General features: G+C 44.2%; 1 protein-coding gene across 16 annotated transcripts in view; it reads right to left on the bottom strand.

The window, feature by feature from the left end:
- DLG2 (discs large MAGUK scaffold protein 2) overlaps window positions 1-25733 on the bottom strand; it is a 1584089-nt gene that overhangs the window by 339717 nt on the left and 1218639 nt on the right. For 12 of the 16 annotated variants that reach the window (XM_075919421.2, XM_075919423.2, XM_075919426.2 and 9 more), the window contains one exon: window positions 24712-24867. The exons of the other annotated variants lie outside the window; for them this stretch is intronic. In XM_075919421.2, coding sequence (XP_075775536.2) covers window positions 24712-24867 — 156 coding nt within the window. The remainder of the gene's footprint in view (window positions 1-24711; window positions 24868-25733) is intronic. 16 annotated transcript variants of the gene reach the window in all.

Genomic DNA, 25733 nt, shown 5'->3' with positions numbered 1-25733 from the left:
GTATCATTAAGATGGACATCTGAAGGCAAGCAAAAATGAGGCCACATAAAAACAATATGGCAAAGAATGGTAGAAACAGAAATAAAAAATCTGGGGCACACCTGGGAAACCATTGAAAGACTTGCCAGGCACAGACAGGAGTGGGGGAGCTTAATCACTGCCCTAACTGCCATAGACATAACAGAAACATGATGATGAAAATCTAGGTTTTTGGTTTGTACTCATCTCTATGGGTATGTCTACACTACAAAGTTAATTCGAACTAACAGACGTTAGTTCGAATTAACTTTCATAGGCACTACACTAGCGCTCCGCTAGTTCGAACTTAATTCGAACTAGCAGAGCACTTAGTTCGAAATAGGTAAACCTCATTGCACGAGGACTAAGCCTAGTTCAAACTTACTAGTTCGAATTAAGGGCTGCGTAGCCCCTTAATTCAAACTAGTGGGAGGCAAGCCCTCCCCAGCTTTCCCTGGTGGCCACTCTGGGCACCACCAGGGAAACTCGTATGCCCCCCTCCCGGCCCCAGAGCCCTTAAAGGGGCACGGGCTGGCTACGGTGCCCGTGCCAGGTGCAAGCCTGCCAGCACCCAGCCAGCAGACCCTGCATCTGGCACGCCATGAGCCAGCCACCCGATACCCCCCAGCCCTCCGCCTCTTCCCAGGACCAGGCTGGCGGCTCTCGGGAGCCTGGCCAAGACCGCAAGAGGCGGGCACCCGCCTGGTCTAGTGCAGACATCGTGGACCTTGTCCACGAACTCCACACTAGGCACAGGAAAGTGGCCGTCTAGGGCAGGAGAGCTGCCAGCCTGGCCACCCAGGAGCAGGTTTGCATGAAAATCAAGGTGGTCCACTGAGACCCCCAACCCTGAGCCCTGAGCTTAGAATGGCCGTACTGGGTCAGACCGAAGGTCCATCTAGCCCAGTAGCCTGTCTGCTGACAGCAGCCAACCCTAGTTACCCTGGAGGGGATGGAACAAAGACAGTGACCAAGCCATTTGTCTCGTGCCATCCATCTCCAGCCTTCCACAAACAGAGGCCAGGGACACCATTCCTACCCCCTGGCTAATACCACTCCAGAGACCCAACCTCCATGACTTTATCTCACTTCTCTTTAAACTCTGTTCTAGTTCTAGCCTTCACAGCATCCTGCAGCAAGGAGTTCCACAGGTTGACTATTTGCTTTGTGAAGAACAACTTTCTGTTACTAGTTTGAAGCCTGCTACCCATTCCTTTCCTTTGGTGTCCTCTAGTCCTTCTATTATGGGAACTAATGGAGAACTTTTCTTTATGCACCCTCTCCACACCACTATTGCTTTTATAGACCTCTATCATATCCCCCCTCAGTCTCCTCTTCTCTAAGCTGAAAATTCCCAGTCTCTTTAGCCTCTCTTCATATGGGACCTGTTCCAAACCCCTGATCATTTTAGTTGCCCTCCCCTCTCCCAGCCTCTCTCTTCCGCTCTCCCACCTCTTTTTCCCAGTCTCCCCCAGTTTTGTTCAATAAAGAGAGATTCTATTTTTAAACACATGTTTTCTTTATTTTGTACATCAGGAAGGGGGGCTAGGGAAGGGTAAGTGGAAGGAGGTGAGGGAGGAATGGGGTACGCGCCCCCGATGGGGAGGACTGGGCTGGCTCTGCAGGCTTCTCGGGGTGGAAGTTCTCCTGCAGCCCCCTGATTGCCCCCTCCCCCTGGATGGCAGCCTGTGGCAAGTGCAGCCGGGCTGATGGCTGAGTGCTGTGATGTTCCGCGTGTGGGCACTCAGGGCACTCCAAGCCAGGACTGCTTTGCAAGCGGGGAACCCTGAGAACTGTCTGTCCGGGGTGGGGGTCGGGTCCCTTTAAGCACAGCCCTCGGCTAGCCTGAGACAGCAGCTCCACTCTCTAAGTCCTAATCTGATGCCCTGCCGGCACTGCTTCTGGCCATCCTTAACCTCTGTTCAGGGTCCACTCTGTGTGGACATGCTAGTTCGAATTTGCAAAACGCTAATTCAAAGTAGTTTTTAAGTCTTGATGCGCTAATTCGTATTAGCTTAGTTCGAATTAACTAATTCGAATTAAGTTAGTTCGAATTAGCGCTGTAGTGTAGACATACCCTATGTGGCTGATGTGAAGTTCTCCCTTTACTTGCTTACCAAGACCCAGGGATCAAGAAATTCCTGATAGTAAACATTACTTAGTTCTGAAACAGCACTTTTTGTTTATTCTGGTTCATTCTGGTGCTGTGGCTGCAGGGAAGTGGCATAGGGAAGTAGACTGAATAGTTGAAAGGAACACAGAAAGTGGTGGCTATCTATAAGGCTTCTGAGTCTGGACCTGGAATAACAGATGGGCTCAGGTGTCGCTGAGGAGATGGCCGTACAATTGGCTACACTTGCCACTGAAAGAAGTAGCTGGACAGCAGACTGAATTCCCCAGTACTCTGCATTTCTAGGTAATTACTTCATATCTTAGGTAGGCATACACCATGTGACTCCAACAACCTGAGAAGTACAATAATCACTTAAAAATGTTCTTCCGAGAATGTGACAGTCTTATGGGTGTGTCTCGAAGAAAACACAGCAGTCCTGGAAGTGACAGGAATCCTACACCAGAAGTGACACCATTGAGACACCACTAGAAGAAGGCACACTGGCTAGCAGAGCAAAAACCCAGGACAGCTAGCAGGAGGTGAGTCAAACCCCATCACAGTGCCCCTGTGCAGACAGGCTCTCAGGCTGCTAAATCACATTGACCTTCCAATGCTGAGTGGAATAACTGCTAAATAAATTTTAAAATCTGTGCCTAAATGACACATGAACTATGTAGTTAATTCAGAACTGAACACAGCTCATCAGAATCCCAGCTCCACGTTTTAATAAGAAAATCATCCTTTCTCTCCTGACATTTACACTGATATTGAGATGGAATCGTAAAACAGGATTTTAAAATATATATGCAAAAGCTTTTCAATTCATGTCCAGGTTTCACTGTGGGCTACATCATTAAAAATTAAACCTATGGAAAGAAACAAGAGGCTCTGCATTTCTAAGTAATTACTGTATACCTTAGGTAGGCAAACACCTTGTAACTCCAACCACCTGAGAAGTCCAATAATTGCTTGGAAATATTTTTCCTGGAGTACAGAGTTGCCATTTCTCATACCACTCATGCTGAGGAGACAGAACAGAGAAAAATAAATAATAAAAAAGTGAACCAAAAAGTCAAAAATAAAGTTTTAAGCTAGCAATTTAGGAGAAAGATTGGATGGCTAACAGTTAGCAATAAGCTTGAATCGTACTTAGCCATCCAATCTTTCTCCTAAATTGCTAGCTTAAAACTTTATTTTTGACTTTTTGGTGCACTTTTTAAAAATATTTTTAGTCTTTTGGTGTGCTTTTAGAAAGGTGGTCTGTTTAAAAAGGTTTTGTGTGTATATATATCTATATCTATATCTATATATATATATATATATATATATATATATGTATATATATATATATATATATATATATATATTACTTTTGTCTTTTTGGTCTTAATCTAATGTGTTTCAAGTAATAAAACTCTAAGGTTCATTTTGATGTGCTTATATATTTTGAGCTAGACTTAAAATTTTTTTTGTTGCATTAGGTATTTACATTCGTAATGAAAAACAGTTGCGTGTAAGGCAAAGATAAAGTAATTGAGGTGATCAATCAATTGTTTTGTTGGTGAAAGCAGGAAGGCTACAAAGACACTGTAATTCTTCTAAGGTGTCTTTATGACAAACATTGTCACCCATTAATTTGTTTGGATCGATTTCGTCGATCTCTAAGCCTTCTAAAGAATGTACTCAATGGAGTTCCACAAATGGTTGAGCTGGTGCAAAGTATTGAGAGCCAAGGTTCACAACTGCTCTATCCACTGTGGTTCCTTGTAGTTTGTGAACGGTGACAGCATAAGCGTGGATGATTGGAAGCATTCGCTGCTCCACCAATCCATATCCAAAATTTGCTTGAAATCGACATGTGATTGGCTCGATTTGCTTTCCGACATCACCTTCTAATTCAATTTCAACTTTAGGGATATTGGTTTCATGAATTTGGTTGCGGTAGAAGTAGGACCATAGTATATTGGTGATGGTGACAATTATGCTGCTGACCAAGCCTTTTCCTCAAGATTGTACCAAAGTATAACTTTAGCTCCCAGATGTATTCCAGTTCTCTTTGCAATGCGTGCTGTTCAAGTGATCTTTGTTGGGATAGCTTGATAAAGGTTAGGGACTCGTCTTCTCTGCTCAATGAGGGTATCTTGTGCTGTGAACGTTTGGAGGTTGGCATTGTCTAAGCTGGACAAAACTTGATTATTGTGGTCATCTACCATTTTACAAGTTGACATGATTCTCAAAGCCTTCCTCACATTTACACAGTAAAATATTTAGTTGTTCCTGTGGATATAGCATTTTGATAAATGCTATATCCCCTCACTCACGTGTTCAGTCAATTCACAAAAGCTAAAGAGGTGCCAGAGATGCACAGCAGGTCTCATGAAACAGGTTGCTTATAAATGGGACTGCCTCATACTGGTGGAAGTTGGAAAGAGATCATCAAAGAGCAAAATGTTCAAGCCTCCAGCTGCTCCTAGTATTGCTGGACTTGAATCTATCACCCTTTGCTCCTCAGGCAAATACCCTATCCCCTAAGCCACTCCAGAGCTTTGCAGAAGCTAGCCAAACCCTTGCAATACAAATACAATGCACACCCATATATTTATATATGTATGTGCATGTGTGTGTGAAATTTGAATATCCCATGACAGACAGATAGGAACGGTGGCCACTTAATAGAAGGATTGTCTAATAAAAAACAAGACACTTTTAATTAAAGTAGGGGCTGATGAGAGCTGTAGTGAATTTACAAATTTACATGAAAGCAAATTAGCCTATGGGACTTAGATTCTCAAGTCATGTTGGTGTCTGAAAATTTTCCCAGAGGCCTTTTATGGCAGATGCTTTTTTGTACTGTGCCATCCCAAGAGAATTCTTTATATGAATCAAACACTATTCTGCATGACAGATAAGAAAACAGAGCTTAGTATCCAATAGCAAGTTTAGCACATGGCACTGATTTCCCTCCCCCAGATTCTAGAAACCCTATTTGACCTAGTCCATCATGTCTTCAGCCTCTCTTCAGGATACACTTCTCCTGTGAAGTCTGCAACTGAAACTGAGGTCCTTCTTCAATTTCATGAACAGCTAAAAAATATTCTCAGAGCTTCCATTTGTGTGCACTGTTCCAATGAGAGCAACGACCTGATCTCATAGTTGTTATCCTCAGCCTCCCTTCTCCCTAATGCTTGTCATGTTTCCCAGTTGGGTTACACTTTAAGTACAGGCAGTCCCCGAGTTACGCGGATCCGACTTATGTCGGATCCGCAGTTACGAACGGGGTTTGCTGCCCGTCTCCCTGGTCTGCTGGAGACCAGCAGACCAGGGAGATAGGAAGCAAAGCCTCTGAGGATGCCGGCAGTGGGACAGCCGCGGCGCGTCTGGGCTGTCCGCTACCCGCGTGCTCCGCGGCTTTGCTCCCCGTCTCCCCAGACCAGGGAGATGGGGAGCAAAGCCGGGGAGCATGCAGGCAGCGGACAGCCCAGACGCGCCGCGGCTGTCCCGCTGCCGGCGTCCTCAGAGGCTTTGCTCCCCGTCTCCCTGGTCTGCTGGGTTCCAGCAGACCAGGGAGACGGGGAGCAAAGCCGTGGAGCAAGCGGGCAACGGATGGCCCAGACGCGCCGCGGCTGTCCTGCTGCTGGCGTGTTCCGCGGCTTTGTTCCCTGTCTCCCTGGTCTGCTGGAGACCAACAGACCAGGGAGACAGGGAGCAAAGCGGAGCAAAGCCGCGGAGCACGTGGGCAGCGGACAGTCCAGACGCGCCGCAGCTGTCCCGCTGCCAGCGTCCTCCGAGGCTTTGCTCCCCGTTTCCCTGGTCTGCTAGAGACCAGCAGACCAGGGATACGGGCAGCAGGACAGCCGCGGCGCGTCTGGGCTGTCCCGCTGCCCCCATGCTCCGCGGCTTTGCTCCGGACGCCTGTGGCACAGCAGCTGGGGCGCTGCTGGTTGGTCCCGTAGCGCCGCTCTGAGCGCTACTGGACCAACCCAGCAGCACCCCAGCTGCTCTGCCCCAGGCGTCCCCAAGTCAGCCGCTGCTGAAACTGACCAGCGCTGACTACAGGAAGCCCAAGGCAGAGTTGCTCTGCCCCGGGCTTCCTGGAATCAGCCGCTGATCAGTTTCAGCCGCAGATGACTTGGGGACGCCTGGGGTTCTTAATTTGAATCTGTATGTAAGAATTGGCATCCAGATTCAGCCTGTTGAAACTGATCAGCGGCTGATTCCAGGAAGCCCGGGGCAGAGCAACTCTGCCTCTGGCTTCCTGTAGTCAGACGCTGGTCAGCTTCAGCAGTGGCTGAATCTGGATGCCAGTTCTGACTTACATACAGATTCAACTTAAGAACAAACCTACAGTCCCTATCTTGTATGTAACCCGTGGACTGCCTGTATACCAAATCTCAATATATGAAGTTTATCCATAAGTGGATTTCAAGACGGATCAAGGTGTTGGACTTAATTCTTTAGAGAGGAGATTTTTCTGTCCAAAGCCCCTAAGTGATTTAGAATCCTAAATCTTCCTGAAAGCCAATGGTGCTCAGCCTTCAAATCACTTAGACACTTTTAAAGGCATTATCCCGTGTATTTCATTTGTTAAATGCTACAAGCTATAGCAATATACAAAGAAAATGAATTACAAAGCCCTAACAATCCAACAGACCTCTTCTTCCCACACAGAATTAAAAGTTCAAGACAAGCTTAAGTGAGAGATTTGTTCAAATTCCATTTTATGTTTAATAATAAATGTCTTTAGATTTAATAAGCATATGTTAATGTAGACAAAGGAGAACTACTTTGCAAATAAATAATAATAATACCAAATAGAAGAAAAGTGCCCACAAATAATTTTTCATGTTTGAAATAATTTAGATGACAATTATTTCCCCCAATTTTCATAACCAAAAGTATAAAAATATAATTAAAAAAGCCTGATTTTATGAGACTTGTAGCTTCCTTCAAGGGTTCTGAGGGTATGTCTACACTACCCCGCTAGTTCGAACTAGCGGGGTAATGTATGCATTCCGAACTTGCTAATGAAGCCCGGGATTTGAATTTCCCGGGCTTCATTAGCATAAAGCCGGCGCCGCCATTTTTAAAAGCCGGCTAGTGCGAACCCCGTGCCGCGGCACGGACTAAATAGTTCAGATTAGGCTTCTAATCCAAACTATCTGTACGCCTCGTGTACAGATAGTTCGGAATGGCTAGCTAGTTCAAACTATCTAGCCCGTGCCGCGTGTAGCCGCGCGGCACGGGGTTCGCACAAATCCCGGGCTTCATTAGCAAGTTCGGTATGCATACATTACCCCGCTAGTTCGAACTAGCGGGGTAGTGTAGACATACCCTGAGTTATTCAGATAAGCATCCAAACTTTGAAGATGTTACCCAAACTGAATCTTTTATGATTTCTGTTTATTACTTTAATACATTGAAATATCTGAAAAGATATAGTCCTAATTATAAAGTAAATATTCCACAAAGGGGGAAAATGCTTTATCAGGGTAGGAAATGAGACCAAAACTGACAAATACTGAAATGGTAATACAGAAGATTGCAGGCCTTTGGTTAGACTTGTTCACCAAGTCAGCTGTACAATATCTTTATTAAAAGCTCAGAAATAGAACCAATTCCAACTATTTCCACTCTTTGGCAGAATGCAATTAATCACGATGTTTTTATTACGATTATTATTCATTTTCACAATACTATAAAGGAGCCCATATAAGGTGGTGAATCCTGTATTAGTAGATAGACTGACAAATTGGTGGACTGGAAAAGCAAGAAAATCAGAGTAAGGGAGAGAATATCAAATCAACAAGGAGATGGACTGGATAATCTCATAGGTCTTTTGCATCTCATTTATAGAATTCTGTGGCTTCAACTGCAATTTAATTAGGACAGAAGCACTACTAACACCCTTTTTGAAAAGTAGAGCAGTGAAATTGTAACCCACACACCTTTTGGGTGTGGTTCATTGGCCCACCTAGTGGCACTGACACCACTTACAGAGAGAAAGAATGAGTCTGCTCTACGGCCAGTTGTCTTTTAGCTCATGCAGTAGAGGCTCATGCACTAAGTTTAGAGGTTCCAGGTTTGGTTCCACCTGTCAGCATCACAATCACTAACCACAAGCCGTGAGGACCTTATTTAAACATCCCCTCTCCTGTAGCACAGTCCTCTCTGAGCAGCACACTGGGGTGTTGGTTCAATGCTGACTCGGGAGGCGGGGGGAAATCACTTTCAGAAAGTAATGTGAGTGAATGAGTAACACTTATCTATTTTGGGGACATCAGCCATCCAAGGCCAAGCCTTGCCCAATTTGTGAAAGTCAGCAGAATCATTGAAGAAAGTAATATAACTGTGCTGTATAAGTATATAGCTGTAAATAATGCTACTTAGCAGCAATGCAATTCTGAGGCCTGATTCAGCCATTCATTATACCAGTTTATGTAAATGTAGTTCCACTGAAACCAATGAAGTTATAGTGATGTAAACTAGACCCCTCCAGGGCTGAGTCAAACTCATTAGTATTATTCTACAACACTGCAAATTACACACACTTAGTTACAGGGCTATTTCACTTTCAACTTGTGTTCCTATAACTCAAATTCACAATAATGGTCATAGACATAATCATCATTATAACTTCATTCACTTTTCACTCATTTTTGGCATAGTGCAGAAAAATCATGCATATGTGCACTTATTCTCCTAACTCTTCGTGTGTTGCTGTCAGTGCAGGCATGTGTATGTATGCTTTCACAAATGTGGAAAATGAATGAGAAAGTCTAACTAGCTGAAGTAAAAAAAAGTCTGTCACCTATTCAGGAGCTCAGTCCAAATCTGCTGCTGTCACCATTGGACTTTGCTCCTTCTCTTTGAAGGGAATTTCTCTTGTGGTTAGACAAATGCTCATAATAAAAACATGTGAATGTAGATCCCTGAAAACTATTTATTCTCAGACTAGATACACACAAGTAGCCACAGTACAGTCTTCTTTACCCTGCTCACAGTAATATGCCTGATCTCTTTTTAGGGGTGAAAAAGTAGCTCATTTTCCAACATATTAATTCAGTCCTTACTCCCTGCTGAGATTTTGAGCTTATCAATTATATAGTTATGAAGGTAACTTTCTGATGTGGAAACATGCCAATCAGAATTGAGACCAATGCATTAATTTCTCACATTGACCAAACAGCTGTCCAAGTGTGACTTTCATTAATTGGCACCAACCCCAGGCCAGATTTGAATCAATGAATGAATGAATGGCTCCACTGTTGGTATTGTAAAAATGGTGGGAGCCCCTCAGCTCCCTAGCAAATTCTGTCATATGTTGTGTGTGTCACCACTACAGAAAATTTGGGTTTGAATCTCTAAAGTTGGGAGAAGTTTAGGTCTGCTTTAGATCCATCTGTGAAATAAAGCAGAAAACTTCTAGTCAAGCATTTTCTCTGCCAACATAGGTTTAGGGAATTATTAGACAAGGAGGGTATATGCCACACTTGAGAAGGAGATGAAATATATAATAAAGTAATGGTTCAAACAAAGATGCTAGAAGCTGACCATTTTTTGCATTAAATAATCTGTAACCATAACAACATGTTTATTTCAAAACAAGAGTAATTCACAGATGCTTTCCTAATGAGAGAGAATGAGATTTGTTTTCCTTTAAGTGTATAGCTACAATACTAATTTTTGGTATAAACCAAATTAAGCTTTGTTCATTTTCCTCTTCATTTTACAAACTAAGGGTATATCATCTGATTTTCATATATGCTGAACATAAGTGGATCTGCACAATGTAAGAACCACTGAAAATCAAGCCATTAGTTCTTATAAAATGGCTGTGATACAACACCAACGTGAAAGGAGGAACTAGAATAAAATCATTTCTCAGCTCTTAAAATTGTTATCCATCTTACTAGATATTTTAGAAATGGGTGTCTGTCCATGAACCTATTTGTTCAAGACAAACTAAGAGCTAGGACCACTAAATTTGGTGTAAGCGACGAGGAGTCCTATGGCACCTTATAGACTAACTGAAGTGTAGGAGCATAAGCTTTCGTGGGCAAAGACCCACTTCGTCAGATGCATGCATCTGACAAAGTGGGTCTTTGCCCACGAAAGCTTATGCTCCTACACTTCAGTTAGTCTATAAGGTGCCACAGGACTCCTCGTCGCTTTTGCAGATTCAGACTAACACGGCTACCCCTCTGATACTTAAATTTGGTGTGCAGCTTCCACTTACCATAACTTAAGGCAAGATCAGTGTTTGGTTGTGACAGGGTAATGGGATGCGTGTGGAATTCAATTGTTTCTCATAAAATGGAAAGAAAGGAGTCTGATAGAGACAGTTATACTGCAAAATGACTGCAGAGGACCAGCAAGGGACCTGGGACAGCTATAATTTCATTGGACCAGCCAGGGGAAAGAGTGGAGAAAGGGACAGTTATCCACTATATACCTGAGAGTGTGTCTGTCTGTCCCCCAGCTGGGGGACATGCACTCCTCCCCCTAGCTGTGCCTGCTGCAGCTGCAGTGGCGAAGGACAGGTACTTCTCACATCACCCCAAACTTCTGCAGTGAGAGGGGGCTGGAGTTGCCCTCTCTGCCTGGTGCAGATGTCATATAGTGTGATTTTCAAAATCCTGCTAAGCATTAGGTGTGCTGTGCAGACGAAAGCTCATGATACCCTCTACATGTTTTGTTAGTCTATAAAGTGCAACCAGACCATTTGTTATTTTTTTAAGTTTTTCCTGTTACAGACTAACTTGTATCATACAATTTCTTTGATTCAAATCTGAAGAATACGTATTTCTCTTTTAAAAAAAATATAAAAAGGAATAGGTGTAACTTAATCTTGAATATTATTGCAACTTATATTTTTAAAGATTCTGTGGGCCAGGTAATGTGGTAAAAATAAACCACAATATTGCTTGCTCCAGTTGCATTATCCAAGATGCTGGTTAGTTCAGAAATTTATCTCCTTATATAAAAGTGATGAATATTACAAATTTTGTAATTTACAAATTACAAATTTTCCTCCTTTGTGAAGTATTTGCCTTATGCATTTCAATTAATTAGACCTTGAAGTACAAATCCAAACAAAATTATTCCCAAATTTATTTTTTTTTAAATCTACCTATGAAAAGAATGAATTAGTATGATTTAATAAAGTAGTATGATTTAAACAGCAACAAAATGCATAAATCAGTTTTATATCCACGAAAGATTGTGGCTATTGAAGGGCAGATCCCAGACTGAAATTCATAAATATCGTATTGTATATCATTTGCTTTGATGGGTCCTGTCTGCAAGTTGTCAGGCATTTCAAATAGCTTGGGATGTGGTCAGATATATTCTCTGAGGTTTAGTTATCACATTAAACAACTAGTAATGAGAAAAGAGGGTAGAAGCTGCTTTTTTATGTGGACTTCAATAAGATCAGAAGAGTTCTTTTGGAATGCACACTAAATACAAAGGATGTACAGTTATATGCATCATTTTAACTGTGAGTCTGTCTTCAGCAGCCTACTGAAAGAACAAAAGCAGCACAAATAATTGTAAAGGGGCAATAGCAGTGCTTAGCATTCCAAACCTCTAGGACCTTATCCTGTGAAGGGCTGAACTCACATGGGCTTCACTGAAAATTGTGGGCACTTAGCCCTTGTCAGATAAGTCCAGCGTATGAATGACAAAAGGCCTAGTCTACACTAGGAGATAAGTTTGAATTAAGATACACAACTCCAGCTATGTTAATTGCGTAGCTTAATTCAAAGTATCTTAACTCAAATTCTGATGCCATCCACATTGCAGGAAGTTGAAGAGAGCACACTATCCCTTCGACTTCCCTTACTCCTTGTAAAAGGAGGACTACTGGAATCAACAGGAGCCCCCTGTCAGTTCGAATTAGTGCATCTTCACTTGACCCACTAATTCGAACCCTGGAAGATCGACTGCAGCTGCTTTGATCTTGTCTGTACTGTAGACATTGCCTAAAAATCCTTGAAGCTAGTTCTATGTTCTTCCATTTTCATATAATTTACTGTATGTGGGTTTTTAGGGTGAGATGTCCCAACACCAGACCTAATATTGCCAACCCCAAACAGACAGACAACATGAAGAATACCCACAAAAACAGTAGGTTGGATTTAAAAATCATGAGAATTAAAAAAAATTTTTTTTTAAACGAAACAGCAGAGCTATACCAATGTAAAATAGCTGAGGACTGGACACCATAAAAGTTACTTGTGCCTTAAAAGGAGATAACATAAAGGTTAGAAACCTTTGGGTTATGTTATAACTTCTCAAAACCTAGGACATAATATCTTACAGCAAAAGGCTGTATAATTAAGTTTAAGATAAATGATAGACCCTATGGGTATGTCTAGACTGCATCCCTCTGTGGGCAGAGGGATGCAGATTAGGCAGGTTGGCATTGCAAATGAGGCAGGGATTTAAATCTCCTGTGCCTAATTTGCATAAAAATGGCCACCACGTTTTGCCGACTCAGCACTTTGTTGGCAAAAAGCGGCAGTCTGGAGGGCGATCTGTCAAGAAAGAAAGCCTTTTTCGACAGATCCCTTATGCCTCCTGCAAGGAGGTTTACATGATCTGTCAAAAAAGGCTTTCTTTCTCGACAGATCCCCCTCTAGACTGCTGCTTTTGGCCGACAAAGTGATGTCAGCAAATCATGGCGGCCATTTTTATGCAAATTAGGCACGGGCTATTTCAATCCCTGCCTCATTTGCAATGTCCACCTGCCTAATCTGCATCCACAGAGGGATGCAGTCTAGACATACCCTATGAGCTCTCCTAAGCCATTATACAGATTGAATCTTGACAAAACAGTCAGCTGACCAACCACGCTAACACCACTTCACCTTTTCACTACAGTGGCAATGCGAAGGAGTTTTCTTTTTGTTTTTGTTTTGGTCTCATGGGCAGTTGATTCCACTTGTGGATGAAGTAACTGTAACATTCAATTTTGACAGTCCAGCAGACGATTCTCCTTAGGGTAGAAACTTTTAAAAAACGAACAGTCCTGCAGCACCTTAGAGACTAACAAAAATGTAGATAGTATCATGAGCATTTGTGGGTACAACTCACTTCTTTAGATGAATGAGTTGTGCCCACAACAGCTTATGATATCTTCTACATTTTTTTGTTAATCTCTAAGGTGCTGCAGGACTATTCATTGATTTTTAATTTTTTTTCAGTTAGGCGGTGTCTACACAGCAAAGTTATTTTGAAATAATGTGTTATTTCAAAATAAATAACAATGCGAGTGTCTCCACAGCAATTCTGTTATTTCAAAATAATTTTGAAATAACAGACGGCTTATTTCAAAATCTGTAAACCTCATTCCATGAGGAATAAGGCTCATTCTGAAACAACTATTTCAGAATAGCAGTAGCATGGACGCTCCACTGCTGCTATTTTTAAATAGCTCTTCCAGAGGGCAATTCAAAGTAATTACCCCCCAGTGCCTCGTGGGGCTCTAATTCGAGGTAGCATGTCCACATTAGGGAAGCCTGCCTCAGACTAATTTTGAGGCTTCCCTGTATTGTAGACATGCTATTTTGAAATAAGCCGTTTCAGAAAAACAATTCCAAAGTAGCTTATTTTGAAATAAGTGTGCTGTGTAGATGTACCCAGAGGGTGTGTCAAGACTATATCCCTTTTTCATCCCTTCATCTTTTGATGAGTAACGTTAGTTTGAACCACAGGGTTTGGTTTGAACTAACGCGTCCCAGTGCACACTTTCACTTCGAAACAGCGGTTGAGCGGAGTAACGCGCCAGCGAGATCATGCTAATGAAGCACGGGATATTTAAACCCCCGCCTCATTAGCAATTTCAGTTGCCTACATTTGCATCTCTAGTTCGAACGAGGGTGCAAGTGTAGATGTACCCATAGAGTATCTGTCTTTCTATGGTGATTTGTGGAGAGGGCTCAGAGTAGTGGAGATGGTTGTTACACAGCAGAGGAGCTTGAATCTTTTCAGAAACAAGTAATTTTGGGTCAGATTTCAGCACCCACATTTGGAGCAGGTTTTAAAGACAGCTGCCATTTAGGCCCCTAGGAGTTCCCATTCAGACTCTTGGGGCCATATTTTCAAAAGCATTCAACACAGTGAGGACTTTTTGAAGTCTGGCCATTTTTCAGTGCCTAAATGAGAGCCAAATTATTTGAAGAATTTGTGTGGATGCTAAGAAGTTTTGAAAATCTAGACCTTGGTTCAGATTTTTGATACTGCACTTCAAAACAAAAGTGGTCTGAGATAGTCTAAGGTGTTACTCCGGGGGGAGAGAGGAGGATGTTATTCTTTCCCTGGCCAAAGTAGTGACTATTTCAGATTATTTTCTCCACCGAGTAACTATTCAGAAAATGTTTCTATGTGAAAAGTTACAGCATGTACTTACTTAAACTGCCAGGTTTTGTGTCTCAACAAAAATCAAAGGTGGGTAAAAGATACAAATTACATTAAACAGCTCTCAGCACCTCGGTATGTAGGATAGGCTATAATGCCAAGTGCACAGCCTAGTAATCATTGGCAGTCTCTGTGGATTTTGGTCTAATATTAGTTAAAACAGCTATTTTGGTTAAAGATGGAAAACTTCATAACTATCAGGGTGGTTAAACACTGGAATAAATTGCCTAAGGAGGTTGTGGAATCTCCATCTCTCAATATTTAAGAGAAGGTTAGATAGACATCTATCAGGGATGGTCTTGATGGTGCTTGGTCCTGCTGTGAGGTCAGGGGACTGTTCTCACTGACCTCTCAAGGTCTCTTCCAGTTCTAATATTCTATGGTGAGCCTGGTTTAAGTCCCCACTTACACAACAGTAGAGAAAAGAAAGAAAGCCTTATTTTTAGAAAAGGCTCTGATTATAGTTCAGCATTACCAAACCTGTGTTCAAATTCTGCCCTTAAATAATCAAATGCCTGTGGATCAGCTATTCAAGTAAACAAACAATACACAAAAGAATGTACAGGCTAAACTCTCAGCTGAGGTAAATTGGCATAGCTCCACTGATTGCCCTGGAGCTTTGCTGATTCACGCCATCTGACAACATGGCCCACAATGTCTGAGACTAAACTTCCAGGAGCTACTTGATCAGATTCATTCAGCCAGAAGGAGAACTAAAGAACATGTATCTTGGTGGCTCTATCTTATAGATATTGCCCTTTTTCCTCAGGCCCTTTCATTACCAATGAAATGCAGCTGCCTACAGTCAACCAAGGTCCAATGAAATCCAGCAGTTCATTCTCAAACTACTCAAGAGCTGAGAGAGAGACTTTCCTGGGCCATAGCTTCCCTGGAGTCTATCCTCCTGTTCCTCTCTCTAGTTCTTTGTTAGGAACACAAGGACATGGGCACATATAGGGGTCACAACAGTCCTTTTTATGTCTGCTGCTGCACATTGTGTATCAGGTACCAGGGCCGGCCTTAGGCCGATTCAACTGATGTGGTCGAATTGGGCCCCGCACCTAAGGGGGCCCCGTGCCCCTGAAACCGGAAGTTCCAGTGAGTTACAGAGCCGGGGGCCCTGCTCCACCAATATGTGGAGCTGGGTCTCTCCCCTGGCTCTGCCTGGAGTGCACCCTGGCCCCCTCCCACCGCCCCCCCCCGCGCACTCTCCCACCCCGCTCCCAGAGTGTCCCCTTCGGCCCCAGACCATCCCTACCATGTGCGGCTCCCCCTCGCCACCTGCTGCTGCCATGTGCAGTTTTGCAGGTGGGCGGGGCCCGGGCATGACGTGACATGACAGCCCGGGATTTTAAAACTCCTTGGAGGCACGTTTTGTGGCTGCCTTCAGGTTTGGACTCCGGGGCCTGAAGTGCCAGGTAGATCCTGCTTAAAAAAAATGGACACACTTGTCCCGGGGGGAGGGGGTAGGGGAGGACTGGTCGGGAGTGGGAGGGTGTCCGGGGACTGCGGGGTTGGCTGGCAGGAAGAGGGAGCGGGAAGCAGAGCTGGAGGTGATCAGGGGCTGTGGGGCTGGAGGGGAGGATAGGGGGCCCAGAGGAAGGGGGGAGGGAAGCAGAGCTGGCGGGGGGGAGAGTGTCCGGGGGCCGTGGGGCTGGCGGGAAGCAGAGCTGGGGGGGATCGGGGGCCGTGGGGCTTTAGGGGATGATGGGGGACAGAAGAAGGGGGGGTGGGAAGCAGACCTGGCAGGGGGAGAGGTGCAGCCACTGGCCACAGCTGGAGTCCTTCCGGCCGCGCCCCCGGCAGGCACTCCCTTTACTTGCCAGCAGAAGCCGGGCAGGGGCGGGGGAGGGCCTGGGAGTCACTCCCCCTGCCTGGCTTCTGCTCACAACCAAAGGCTCCCAGCTGGGAGGTGGGGCCACGATTGGCACTGGGAGCTTCTGGTCCCGTGCAAAAGCTGGGTGGGAAGGGAGGGGGTGGCTGGGAGTCCTGGCTCCTGCCCCACACCACCCAGTTTTTGGGTGCGACCACAGGGCTCCCAAAGCCAATCGCAGCCTCGCCTCCCAGTTGCTCCCCCGCCCCCACCAGGCTTCCCTCCAGCGCCCAGCCGGGAATTCACAAAATACTGGACATTGCATAGAATTTTTCTACCGGACAGATGGTGCAAATACCGGACTGTCCAGTAGAAAACTGAACACCTGGCGTCCCTACAAGTGAGACTCCGCCCCGCAACGTGGAAGGCAGAAGGTTGGGAAGGGGCTTGTGCGGAGGGGGAGGGGCTTGTGTGGCGGGTGAGGGGAAGGGGAGGGGGCTTGGGCTTGTGTGGAGGCAGAGGGTCTTAGAGGGAGGAGAAGGGGCTTGTGCGGAGGGGGAGGGAGAGGGACTTGTGCGGAAGGGGAAGGGATGGGGAAGGGGCTTGTGCGGCAGGGGAGGGGGAAGAAAGGGGAAGACACCAAGAGACAAATGCCAGGGGTCCAAGTGCAGACAATGAGGGAAAGGGCAGGAGGGGAGGTGTCAGTGGGAGGGGGGACAGGGTGATGCTGGGAGAGGACAGCAGAGGGGAAGGGCATTGGGGGCTAAAGGGGGAGGGGTAGGTGCTGGGAGAAGGCTTGAAAGAAGGAGTGGGCATGAGAAAGGTGGGGATGGAGCAAGTCATGTGTGAGGGCACAGAGGAGCAGGAGGGGAACAGGGCAGAGAGTGGTGAGGGGGTGGGCATCAGGGAAAAAGAGGGCAAAGGGGGCAGGGGCAGTAAGGGAAGGGGGAGGCACCAGGAGGGTGTAGGGCTGAGGGAAGGTGCAGATGCCAGGGGATTCTGGGGTAAAGTAGAAGGGCAGACACTTGCAGGGGAGGGACAAGCACCAGAGGAGAGAGGCAGGGCAGGTGTGTAGACAGAGGTGTTGGAAGAGGGGATGAGGAGGCGTAGCTCACTTGATCAGAGTGGGGCTACTGGAGGAGTGGGCACAGGGGGGAGTGAAGGGCTGGTGGAAGGGGGCAGGTTGCAGGAGGGCTGAGGACAGTGAGAAGGGCAGGAGTCAGGACAGCAGAGGAGGGTGAGGAGTTGGGGGCAGCAGGCACCAGGGGAGATGATGGAGCAAGGAGAAGAGACATGGCAGCAGAGAGAAAAGGTAAAATTAAAAATATTTATTAATAACTTGGTATGCTGTCCATGGCCAGTTTGTTTGTGCCCCGTGGTGCAGTTTGGGTTTATGTGGGGATCAACAAGTGGCCGGCGAGTGGGAGCCAAAACAAAAAAGTAGTCAGTGTAATGATCTTCTGTTGATATGCGTTTTAGTAGGGGATGGAAGCCAGACTCAAAATCAATGAGCCCTGGGAAGTGGGCCCATTGAAAGGAGACTGGACTTGTGGATGCCTTGGGGCTCAGCAGCAAGGGCCTGCTTTGGGAAGCCCCCTCTTTGGAGGTGAAGGTGGCAGCATTGAGACAGCACCCAGAAGCAGGCACCACCGACACTAACTGCAGATTCATGGGACTATTCTCACAGATCTTGCACATGCATAAGATGATAGATTTGCGGAGGAGGGGCAGTGGTATAGCGTGGGGGCCGGAAGGATCAGTTGCCCCTGGCATCATGCTAGGGAGGCTCCAATTTAATCTCATTCTGCTCCCCCCATTATCCCTTTAGCTCACGTGCTCCTACTCCACCTGCCACCGGCAGCTGGAGCCTCCTCCCTGCCTCTCTGCTCCAAGCCCAACCCTCCTCCATCTCCACTGGAGGGTTAGTGCATGTGGGAGCCCGGTCCCAAACTGTAGGGGGTGGGGGAAGAGGCGGTACAAGTTCCCCTCAGCTGTGCACCAGGTTTGGGGCCATGCCACATGGCCGGGGGGGGAGGGGCACAAATTTTTCCTTTGCCCCCGGGTTCATAACACCCTCGCTACGCCTCTGGTGGCACATCCAAACAAGCCACATGAACTCAATACAGGTGCACAACACAAAATCCATTCTGCTCATGGGAGGAAACTCTTAGGCTATGTCTACACTGGCAGCTTCTTGCGCAAGAATTTCTTGCGCAAGGGTTCTTGTACAAGAAGTCTTGTGCAAGAACACGTCCACCCTGCCATGTTCGAGCTGTGCTTTTGCACAAGAGCATCCATGGCAGTGTGGACACACTCTTGCTCAAGAAAGCTCCAATGGCCATTTTAGCCATAGGGGTTTCTTGCTCAAGAAATCCCTGCTGAGCATCCACACTGCCCTCTTGAGCACGAGAGCTTACATCTGTTAGAAAAGAGTGTAGCTCTTGGGCAAGACACCCTCTCTTACCACGCAATACTGTACATTTCCTTGCGCAAGAGCAGGCCGGCAGTGTGGCTGATCTGTGGGTTCTTGTGCAAGAATGGCTGTACTTGCGTAAGAAGCCGCAAGTGTAGACATAGCTTTACAGAGAACACTTCCCCCAGTCTCTCTGCCCCCGAGTTAATGTCACACATGTTGGGTTAATGCAACTGCAGGATAGTTGCATGAGGCAGGTTTGGTGGGGGCCAAACTAATCCCTGTTGGTAGTAGGATGGTGGGAAAAGACCTTCGAGAGGGGTGACATGACACGTTTTACTTCTAGTCATGTGTCCATCTTGCCTTGAGCATGTTGCCTCCAGAGGCGTGGTTAATGGGGGCCAGGAGGTGTGGCTAATGGGGGTCGGGGCATGTTAACAGGGGTCAGGGGGTGTGCCTAATGGGGCCTACAAATCTGCCGGCCCCTGGAGGAGGAGTGCATTGGCTGTGTGAGTTTAGCACAGGGTGTGGCGGGGGATTTTTTGTGTGGGTTTTTTTGCTCAACCAAAATTGCTGTGGGGCCCCATCAAAATTCTTCCAATTTGGCCCCGCACTTCCTAAAGCCGGACCTGTCAGGTACTGTAGTGGAAGCGCAGCATAGAAATGTAGAGGTATCATCCTCATTTCTTTCCATAAGCAACCATAAACTTTTACTGTATTTTCTTACATTCATTTTATCAGTTTATTGCTTATTCGGTATTAACTTTCATCTTAATAAAACTGTGACATATTTCACATCTGGTTTTCCTAATCCTTAACCTTTCTTTCCTATTACTATTTTGGATATTAATCTACCTGTTTACTTCCCACTTTAACACTTCTGCTGTTCTCTTCCCTTTGTCCTGTGTTTGTCTTTTTCCTTTATAGCCTGTTCCTACAGGATGCCCATGAGTCAAAACTGCATTTGCCATTTCCAGCAGAGGTTATTAAAGATAATGTTTGTTCCATATAAATCACTCCGACAGCCTGGATTACCTTACTGGAACATTAGCACCAGAATGCCTTAATAGTGTGAGCAACAGCCTATGACTCAAGACACCAGGGTTTTATTCTCAACTCTTTGTTTTAGTATTTATTTTTTGTATTGAAATAATGCCTTAGAACCCCTGTAACAGACTGGATCCCCATCTTGACTGATTCAAAACAAAAAGACAGTCCCTGCCCTGAACAGCCGACAGTGCAAATAAATCTGGAGAGGGAGTATTAGAACAACAAAGACAGGATCAGACTGGTACATAAGCTGGCTATTGCATAACTTACCATTTCTTGATGGTTCCAACCATTTGATTGTATGCATGTGTGTTTGCCTATTTTATTTTTAACAAACAAAAGCAGCCCTTGCCATTTGATGCCCAACCAAACCATGTTTGATCGATTTCTTGTAGGAACAGTAGGGATTGAAGAGAGATTTGAAGTGGGGTCAGGGAATATGTTTAAAGGTAATGGGAATAATTATAACATATTACTATGTACAGTCATTGCATACATACTTTGTAAATTAATAGTTTATCACAAAATAGCAACATTTTCTTTAAATTGGTTTTACAGAGGACATCTTTACTCAGAGTAAATTAATAACTTACATTCACAACCCCCTCCACTTTTCACATAGAATCATTGAATACTAGAACTGGAAGGGATGTTGAGACTGACCATCCACCATCTAGTATAGATCTTGTGGATAAGGGAGAAGCGGTGGATGTGGTATACCTAGACTTTAGTAAGGCGTTTGATACGGTCTCGCATGATATTCTTATCAATAAACTAGGTAAATACAACTTAGATGGGGCTACTATAGGGTGGGTGCATAACTGGCTGGATAACTGTACTCAGAGAGTAGTTATTAATGGTTCACAATCCTGCTGGAAAGGCATAACAAGTGGGGTTCCGCAGGGGTCTGTTTTGGGACCGGCTCTGTTCAATATCTTCATCAATGATTTAGATATTGGTATAGAAAGTACGCTTATTAAGTTTGCAGATGATACCAAGCTGGGAGGGGTTGCGACTAATCTGGAGGATAGGGTCATAATTCAAAATGACTTGGACAAATTAGAGAAATGGTCTGAGGTAAACAGGATGAACTTTAATAAAGACAAATGCAAAGTGCTCCACTTAGGAAGGAACAATCAGTTTCACACATAGGCTATGTCTAGACTGCATCCTTTTTCCGTAAAAGGGATGCAAATTAGACGTATCGCAATTGCTAATGAAGCGGGGATTTAAATCTCCCCCGCTTCATTAGCATAAAAATGGCTGCTGCTTTTTTTCGGCACGGAGCTATGCCGGAAAAAAGCTCCAGTCTAGACGCGGATCTTTCGGAAAATAAAGCCTTTTCCGAAAGATCCCTTATCCCTCTTAAAATAAGGGATAAGGGATCTTTCAGAAAAGGCTTTATTTTCCGAAAGATCCGCATCTAGACTGGCGCTCTTTTCCTGCAAAGCTTCGAGCCGAAAAAAGCAGCAGCCACTTAAATCCCCGCTTCATTAGCAATTGCGATATATCTAATTTGCATCCCTTTTATGAAAAAGGGATGCAATCTAGATGTATCCATACAGAATGGGAAGCGACTTTCTAGGAAGGAGTATGGCAGAAAGGGATCTAGGGGTTATAGTGGACCACAAGTTGAATATGAGTCAGCAGTGTGATGCTGTTGCAAAGAAAGCAAACATGATTCTGGGATGCATTAACAGGAGAGTTGTGAGCAAGATACTAGAAGTAATTCTTCTGCTCTAGTCTGCTCTGGTTAGACCTCAGTTGGAGTATTGTGTCCAGTTCTGGGCACCGCATTTCAAAAAAGATGTGGAGAAATTGGAGAGGGTCCAGAGAAGAGCAACGAGAATGATTAAAGGTCTAGAGAACATGACCTATGAGGGAAGACTGAAGGAACTGGGTTTGTCTAGTTTAGAAAAGAAAAGATTGAGGGGGGACATGATAGCAGTTTTCATATATCTAAAAGGGTGTCATAAGGAGGAGGGAGAAAACTTGTTTATCTTGGCCTCTGAGGATAGAACAAGAGCAATGGGCTTAAACTGAAGCAAGGCAGGTTTAGGTTGGACATTAGGAAAAAGTTCCTAACTGTCAGGGTAGTCAGACACTGGAATAAATTGCCCAGGGAGGTTGTGGAATCTCCATCTCTGGAGATATTTAAGAGTGGGTTAGATAAATGTCTATCAGGGATGATCTAGACAGTATTTGGTCCTGCCATGAGGGTAAGGGCCTGGACTCGATGACCTCTCGAGGTCAGACCGGTGCAGACCGATGGAGGACATATGGATGCCATGGGAGTTACAGGCAAGCATCCCTTTACAAACAAGACAGCCTTGAGATAAACACTAGGAAGGAGGCACCAACACACTGATGCAAATGACAAAGAAGAATAACTTCCAGATAAACAGATGCTAAAATGGTAATTGATTAATACTGATGCAGCAAAATATATAGACTTGAATGGGAGAAAAGTCTATACATTTTGATGGGATGTCTTGCATGCACCTCCAGGTCTCTTATCAAGTTCGGAGCATCAGTCTGGACCGAGAGAAGGCCCTGCTCCTTCCCCTCGCATTTAACTTGCCTGGCCAGTGAGTAAATGTGAGCAACAGACTGGTAACTTTAAGCAATGACAATACTGTGTGTTTGTGTGTGCATGTGGTAAGTGTGAATATGCATATAACAAAATAATGTTACATTGTCAATAAATGTGGCATTTTGCCTTTCCCCCTAAAAAAGAGATCCTGTGAAATTCTTTCAGGTATCACATCCAATCACCACCAATCTTCTTGTTGAAAACCAACACAAAGAAGTCGTTAAGCACTTCTGCCATTTCCACATTTTCTGTTATTGTATTTCCCACTTCATTGAGCAACGAGCCTACCTGTCCTTGATCATCTTCTTTTAATATATTTCTAGAGTGTTTTCTTGTTACCCTTTATGTATCTAGCTAGATTAAACTCATTTTGTCCCTTCACCTTTCTAATTTTGACTCTATACACTTGTGTTATTTATTTGTACTCATACTTTGTACTTTGACCTAGTTTCCACTTTTTATGGGATTCCTTTTTTATTTTTACATCATTCAAGATCTCCTGCCAGGGTGGTCTCTCGCCATGCATCTTATTTTTTCTATGCAATAGAAGAGTGTCCTCTTGCACCCTTAATAATATCCCTTTTAAAAACTGCCATCTGCCTTCATTATTTTCCCTGTTAGTCTTGCTTCCAAAGCAGTCTTCCACTTTCAGATTTTTAACCAGTACCTCCCTATTTCCTAAAATCAGATCTAGAACAGCTTCCCCCTACTAGCTTTCTTCACCTTCTGAAATAAAAAAAATCATCTCTAAAATATTCAAAACATAGTTTGATTTACAAGCGACTTTGTTTGAAAGACATTGTGCTGAAAGCATTGAGTTCACACTGTATATACGATAAAGAACACATACTCAATGTCTTTGCTACATTGCACTTTGTTACTAATGCTTTAAGGTTAGTAACTTTTAGTCCAAGTACTAGACATGTTTGGTTATTTTACATTTGCAACACAAGACTTCTAATACTCTCTTTGACCCAATGATTAAGGCCTATGTAAGGGACTAGTGATTTTGGGTGTCTCTAGGGGTGTGTCTAGACTACATGGCTCCGTCGACGGAGCCATGTAGGTGAGGCAGGACGACAAAGGGAAATGAAGCAGCGATTTAAATAATCGCCGCTTCATTTAAATCAAAATGGCGACTGCGCTGTGCCAATCAGCTGTTTGTCATAGAAACAGAGCTGGAAGAGACCTCAGAAGGTCATCTAGTCCAGCTCCCTGCTCTAGGCAGGACCAATCCCAACTAAATCAACCTGGCCAGGGCTTTGTCAAGCCGGCACAGCGCGGCAGTCTAGATGGGGATCTGCTGACCCCAGAACCTTTTGTCGGCAGATCCTGTTAGCCTCGTTTCAGCTGTGCCGACAAACAGCTGATCGGCACAGCATGGTGGCCATTTTGATTTAAATGAAGCAGCAATTATTTAAATCGCTGCTTCATTTCCCTTTGTCAAGTAAACCAGACATACTCAATATCTGGATGTCCAATTTTTGACACCTTAAAGAGGTCTTGATTTTCAGATGATAGCTAGACAAGCACTTTCTGAGGATTGGGCTCCTTTAAGATGTCTCACATTTGGGCACCCAAAAAACAAAGGCATCCAAAAATTAGTCACTTCTGACAATGTAAGCTTAAATCTTTTCCCCCAAGCTACTGCTTTATTTGCATATAGGAACTGAATTATGTGTGGATACACTTTTGAAGAGTACTTATGAAGAGAACTTTGGCCTGAATTAGCTTTCCCTGGTTAAACATCTATCACAAGGCCCAGGCAATATTAAACACAATTTGTATTCAACTCACATTATGATCATTTTCATCATTTTGACTTTGACAGTTCAGTTGCTGAGTCAGCCAGCATATGGCTTGGAGAGGCAATTAGCCTTTGTTCAAGTTATTTTAAATGATCTATTATTGTTACCTCTCAAATCAAAATACATACAAGTGGAGCAGAAATAAATGTGTGGCATCAACCCACAACTTATAGTGAATTTTGGTCACTTTTCAGCACTGAAGGAAAAAAAGGGATAGGTTGGGCATGGGATATGTTACATGTGAAACACTTAACAACCTTCCTATCAATACAATGCCTATATTGCCCCTCAGCTCTTGACTGCCAACATTTTATTGAGGTAGCATATATCTTCCACTGTGTGAGGTTGCAAAGGTGGAAGCTAGATCAGACAAGTGCAAGCCTCAGAAGAGAAAGCTTCACAGTGAGGGTGGAGACTATCAAACCACTCTAGTGATGCTCATGCAATCCAGTAAAGGAAGTGAGGTAGAAACACATGCAGTACCTTATGATCTCAGAGTCAGGGAGCAGGCCTATGTGGTAGTGGGGATAGGGAGCTGTAAGAAGGAAGCTTTTGTCACACTCGACAGGGGAATAGTGCCTAGGAGAAGGTGGTTTATCACACAGTTTGTTCACAGTGCTGTAAACGGGTTCAGGAGGCCTGGTGATAGAGACAAGAGTAAAAAATTAGATGTGCAGTAACATGCAAGAACATAGAAATTAGATAGCAATCTGAATATAAAAGCATGCAAAGAAAATCTATCAACATTTTTAGGAGAACTTTTGGTCAGTACATGGTGATGATAACTCAGAAATTGGAACTTGGTTAAACAGTGAGATTGCATACAAGACGGCTATAAAAAAGGATGAAGGTAAAATACATGTCACATAAAGTTGTCTCATTGTCTGTGATTCTGACTGAAAGGGCACATCCTACCTTATAAAGATCTCTCACATTTGGGCACCCAAAAAACAAAGGCATCCAAAAATTTGTCACTTCTGACAATGTAAGCTTAAATCTTATAAAGCTCACTCATGTATTTTCCCAATGGGTCTGTTCTTTATACATATTAAAAATAACACACACACAACTGTCTTACCTTATCAATAAAGTGTTGCATCCATACTCAATATAGTAGACGAAAGTGTGTCTATAATTCAGCAAAATGATGTTTATTTTCTTTTGCTTAAATTCACAGATGAAGGACATTTTTTCTGAAAACAACACATCATAGAATCCAGAATGGATTCCAAATGGAATAATGGTCAAGATGTGTCAACACATATTTGACACACACACTGGGATAGACACATCATAGTATTATATTAAGTACTGGGTACGGTTATTGTGCGATGCTATTTGTACTGTATTCACACGCAGTAACAGTGTGGCTTGAATTGTCAAAACCACAGATATTCTAAATTAATGGCAACATCTGTTAAAGTTAGTATGGCACCAAGAGCCTGATCCTGCAACCATGAAGTCTCAGAACAGACACAAATTTGACTAAATAGATGATAAACCTC

Source organism: Pelodiscus sinensis, chromosome 1 (genome assembly GCF_052426305.1).
Source record: "Pelodiscus sinensis isolate ZL-2025 chromosome 1, ASM5242630v1, whole genome shotgun sequence".
NCBI lineage: Eukaryota > Metazoa > Chordata > Testudines > Trionychidae > Pelodiscus > Pelodiscus sinensis.
This window is presented reverse-complemented; position numbering and strand designations above follow the sequence as displayed.